Source organism: Arachis ipaensis, chromosome B2 (genome assembly GCF_059453495.1).
Source record: "Arachis ipaensis isolate K30076 ecotype BB chromosome B2, ASM5945349v1, whole genome shotgun sequence".
Lineage (NCBI taxonomy): Eukaryota > Viridiplantae > Streptophyta > Magnoliopsida > Fabales > Fabaceae > Arachis > Arachis ipaensis.
The window spans coordinates 6,810,550-6,816,036 of record NC_142437.1 but is presented as its reverse complement, the minus strand read 5'-3'; the positions used below and the strand labels follow the sequence as shown (position 1 = coordinate 6,816,036).

The 5,487-nt window shown below is 35.2% G+C and overlaps 1 protein-coding gene across 1 annotated transcript; it reads right to left on the bottom strand.

Moving 5' to 3' along the window:
* Window positions 1–316: 316 nt before the first annotated feature.
* LOC107626706 (uncharacterized) lies at window positions 317–1,338 on the bottom strand. The gene is made up of 2 exons (XM_016329604.3): window positions 1,107–1,338; window positions 317–1,026 (listed from the first exon to the last, which is right to left on the bottom strand). The coding sequence occupies exons 1-2, from the start codon at window positions 1,309–1,311 to the stop codon at window positions 317–319; spliced, it is 915 nt and encodes a 304-aa protein (XP_016185090.2). The 5' UTR covers window positions 1,312–1,338.
* Window positions 1,339–5,487: the final 4,149 nt, after the last annotated feature.

Genomic DNA, 5,487 nt, shown 5'->3' with positions numbered 1-5,487 from the left:
ACGTCAACCGGTGCTCAGTCGTAATTCGAAATCCTATATAAAGCTTGGTTGGGTTCGAAGTATCAGAGATGAAGAGCCGTTGGAGGTTGCTGCCGATGTGCCTTATACAAAACATCCACCATGCTCTTGGAAGTTGCCAATCACCTCCGGAACGATTTACTGCTGCTCGAATTGACTCATGCCGGTCCGAGATGATACCCACACCATCTTTTCTAACAACATGCATTCGCAGATTCCTTAGAAAGAAGTGCCACGCATCAGCTGTCTCCCCTTCCACCAAGGCAAAAGCGATAGGCACAATGTTTTGGTTCCCATCCTATGCAACAGCTACCAGAAGTGTACCTTTGTACTTTCCATATAGGTGTGTTCCGTCTACCTGAACTAGGGGCTTGCAATGCATGAATGCCCTAACGCATGGATTGAAACTCCAAAATACGCGATGAAGTATTTTTACCCCTTGCACCTCTTCATTCCCATTGTAGAGTGGGCGTGTTTCTATCTGGACAACTGACCCAGGCATCTTCTGAACCATAACCGAGAGCCACCACGGCAAGGCTTGGTAACTCTCTTCCCAATCACCGAAAACTTTCGCTATGGATTTCTGCTTTGCCAACCAAGCCTTTCGGTAACTGATGGTATAGTTGAACCTTGACTGGACTTCGGCTATTATAGTTTTCACCTTTATGGACGGGTCAGTCTCGACCAATGGCCTTATAGCCTCAGCAACTGTGTCCGAGTCCAACTTGGAATGATCCTGTGAAATCACTCCCATCGTGCACGTGTGCCTACCGTTGTATCTGCGTATCTCCCAACAACCTTTTTTCCGTATCAAGCTGGCTCGGATTAGCCAGTCGCACCCGCGCCCATACATCTTGCATTTTGCATAGAACGTCTGTGGCTCAGACTCATACACGTCGTAGTCAACTCCTCTAGCGATAGTGTAACTTCTAATTGCTACCACGACCGACTTTCTAGAACTGTATTCCATTCCAATCCGAAACTCTCCGTCCTCGGGATCAGCAACGCCTACAGAAAGTGCCCATCATCGTTTATTAATCAATCCAAATTATATATTAAAAAAAACATATTATTCGGTCATCACGTACCTATGTTTAAATATTCCGGAAACTCCGGTGCATGCATGGCGTCGAGATCCAACTCACGCATAAAAGGTGGCACGTTCATCGGTTGACTGCTCGATGGGTGAACCACTACATTATCAGCTGCTGTCTCAACTCCCGCATCACCATCCTGCTCTTCGTCACCGGCTTCATAAGTGGCTTCGAAGTCCTCTTCGCTGTCACTACTCATTCCCTCGTACACTGCAGCTCTATCATCCTCCACCTCTAAGTCATTTTGAATCCCTTCCGCCTCTACGGTTTCAAACTCAACATACAGCTTAATTTGTGGCTGTCGCATCTGAGTCTGCCGGTGAATTTGAAACATATTACGCATAGTCACTTCGTCAGTGACTGGCATGGTATCAAACTGTATTAGACCACCAAAAACTATAACCAGATTCCGGTACAGAATTCTGCTCACTCTCATTAATGTACCGTTCTCCATGCTTTGACAGAGACCGTTCTGAAGTACCATAAACGTCATCGTGCATGGAACCACAAACAAAAACGGATTCTGACACACAAACCTCACTCCCTCATGAGTATTACGTATTATCTCACCGTCACGATACACTACTAACTTTGCGGTATCCTCCATTACACCAGAAACACACTCAAAGAACACTCTCACACTTCCTCAGAATGAAAATGAACCCAGCCACGGCCTTATATATAGAGTAGCATTCACTGCGAACTCCAATCACGTACTGCCACGTGTCAGGACGCCCCTGCATGCTGACTCAGCACGCCCTCACTTGATGCCCTCGTGTACCAATCAAGCTTGGCCACGTGTCCATCACGCCCCACGTGATGCCACATCACCATCACGCCCCCCGTGCTAGGTCAGCACGCCCCCACGTCTTGCCTACGTGGACCATTCCTGCTTCTACACGTCACCATCACGCCCCCGCGTGCTAGACCAGCACGCCCTTGCGTGGTGCCACGTGTCCACCTCAGGCCGCGCCACTTCATCACACGTACCACTTGTCGCAGACAACACGTTCCTGCGTTTTGGGCTTGCATCTATCATTGGGTGAAACACACCATTGCTCCATTTCTGGCCAAAACACCCATTTGCTTCCCATATTCAAATTCTTGAGCCACTTTCTAGATTAGTCTACACTTTTACAAAAGTGATGACTAGAGAACGAAATTGAAAGTCCATAAATAATAGTGATTAAATTAATGAGATATATATAAACTGCACTAAAATGCAATTAACAATGCAATTTATTTTCTACCAAAATGGTGCTGTTTATAGTGATTATCTCTTTAAAATTGCTTATTTATTTTCCATCCTATATATATATCGATACAAAATGCTTATCATCATATCATTTTATATATATCCAACTATTTTCAGGATCATATCCAAATTTTTGAGCCTATGAAATTTGTCGTATTTAAGCTTGATTTGGTAAAATTTTTTAAAGAAGTATTTATATTTTTTAAAAATTTAAGTTTTTTATTTTATGTTTAATAAATAAAAAAAATTATATGCTTGTATTTGTAATTTTTAAAAAATCGAGATACTTTTGAAAATACCTAAAATAGAATTTTTTAAAGTTGATTTATATTTTTTAAAATTTAAAAGTCTAATATAATTTCATATATTAACTAATTTTCAAATTTAATACTTATATTGATGTCTATTATAATATTTTTAAATTTTAAAAATTATTTTACCAAACGTAATTAATGTTGATTGTATTTATTAAAATTTATTTTTAATTTGATTTACCAAACATAAATGTTACAATTTTTAAAAAACCATCTTTTAAAAATTAATTTTTATAAACTACTCTTAAAAAGTAAAAATTTTACCAAACTAAATTTTAATAATTAAAAAGATTTAATCTTGACAATTTTCAAACACATAGGTACCGCCATGTTTGGCTGTTTGTAGTTTGTGCTACGTGGATATTTATTTCTCCAATTATTATTTACCATCTAGCTAGGCCCTGGTACGTTCATGTTTATATATTTCCATGTGTAGAATGTAGATTCCTATTTCCATTTTTTCAAACAATTTATTTTGCTTTAATAATAACATACCAATTATTTATTTCCTGTATGTTGTCAAGACATGTTTGTACTTTTACAAAATGATATGATTCTTTATTTCTTGTTCCGGTAAAGTTTGAGATATTTTGATTTCCTTTACATCATATTTAATTTGTCTCATTTTTTTATTTTTCGAATAAAAACATTTTATTTTAAAATAATATAATTATCAAACGTGATCTAAAAGTTCTGGTGTGAGTTGGACCAGTTCCATGGGGATCCTGGTTTATTCTCCACCACATTTTACAATAACTACAATGGTTACAGTATTTTAAAAAAGCGTGGTTAAAAATTAAAATAATATTTTTTTATTTTTAATAATATTTTATTTTTAATTTAAAAATATTATTAAAATATAAAATATATAATTTTAATTTTAACAATACTTACATAATTATTATAATTATCGAATCATCTTTATTCTAAATTCACCTTTAATTTTATAATATCGCAAGTTATACTTTCATAGACCTTAGAAGAATTCTTACCCACTTTAATTAATAATTTGTTATCACATTTTATTCTTGACATAAAATAATTTAAATTGTAAACTTTCAAAGGAGTTTTGGACTAATGCCTTATAATGATGAGTATTTTGAGAGTATTTATTAAAATTTTTAATAGTAATTTTTAATTATTTTTATATACTAAATATATTAATAACCTAGTTTTTTAAGTAAACTTATAATTTAAAATTTTCATAAATATATTACCAATACTTGTTTAAAACATGGTAATTAAACCAATGTCCTAACGTGGAAATATTTTTTTACTATTAACTCATCACCTACTCACTCCATTGGAAGACTTGCTTGAATACACTGTAAAGGTAATATTCCTTTTCTTTTACAATATCTATCTTAAAATAATTTTGTTGTTGATATTTTAAAATAATTATTTAATTTTAATATCAAAATAGTACTAATTATTTCTGTTGTAAGAATTTTAATTTATTGTGACAATGAATAAATACTAATTGCATACAATTATTTACAAATAATTATGTATCTTCGTATAGTTTTAAGTACTCTTATTAACAAGATTTCATTTATTACTTTTTAAACATACATATATACTTTTTACATTAAACAATTATTTTTTAGAAATAGAGAGAATAATAATAAAATTGTGAAAGAATAGGAAAATAAAAGAATTGTGAAAGAAAAAGATGAAGAAATTTTATTGATTGTTGATTGAATGAATTGTAAACTATGAAGGTAAAATTAAGTATATATAGAGTATTAGCCTATGAAAGATAAAATTAGATAAAGATAAGATATAGATAAAGATAAAGATAACTATAAGATAAGATAAAGACTAAATTATCATTTAATTTGTGTATTCTGTTGGGCTAAATTTGTGGGCCGTGAGACGTCTTTATTGTTGTTATGGGCTAAGGTGAAAGAGTGGTTTAATACGCCCCCGCAAGCTGGAGGATGAAAGATGTCAAGAACACTAAGTTTATTCATATTAAGATGGAAGGGTTGAGGAGACAAAGGCTTGGTGAAGATGTCAGCTAGTTGCCCAGAAGAGGGAATTGGGAGAAGTTTTATCACTTCAGCTTGAGCTTTTTGTCGAACCAAGTGACAATCAACCTCTAAATGTTTGGTCCGTTCATGAAAAACCGGGTTAGCAGCAATATGAAGAGCACTCTGATTATCACAATATAAAACTGGTGGGCGGATAGGAGAGATGCGTAAAAATTGTAACACATTTAGTATCCATTGAAGTTCACAAGTTGTGTTGGCAAGTGCACGATATTCTGCTTCCGTGGAAGAGCGGGCAATGGTGGTTTGTTTCTTGGTCTTCCAAGAGACTAAAGAACTGCCTAAGAAGAAACAATAACCTGTTAAAGATCGCCGAGTGTCAGGACATCCGGCCCAATCAGAGTCACTGAAGCCGAGAAGCTGAATTTCTGATTCCCTTGGAAAGAAAAGTCCTTTGCCGGGACTAGTTTTCATATAACGTAACACATGCTTGGCAGCTTGAAGATGAGATTCAGTAGGAGATGCCATGAATTGACTTAATTATTGAGTGGCATACATGATGTCCGGTCGAGTAGTGGTGAGATAGATAAGACGGCCAACCAAACGACGATATACAAAAGGGTCAGATAGCAAGGGACTTTTGTCTTGATATAGTCTTGTGGTACTATCCATTGGAACAGAGGCAGGTTTAGCACCTAATAAACCAGAATCCTCCAAAAGATCAAGACAATATTTTCTCTGAGATAAGCAAATTTCCTTCTCTGATTGAGCAACTTCAATACCCAAAAAATATTTTAATGGGTCCAAGTCTTTAA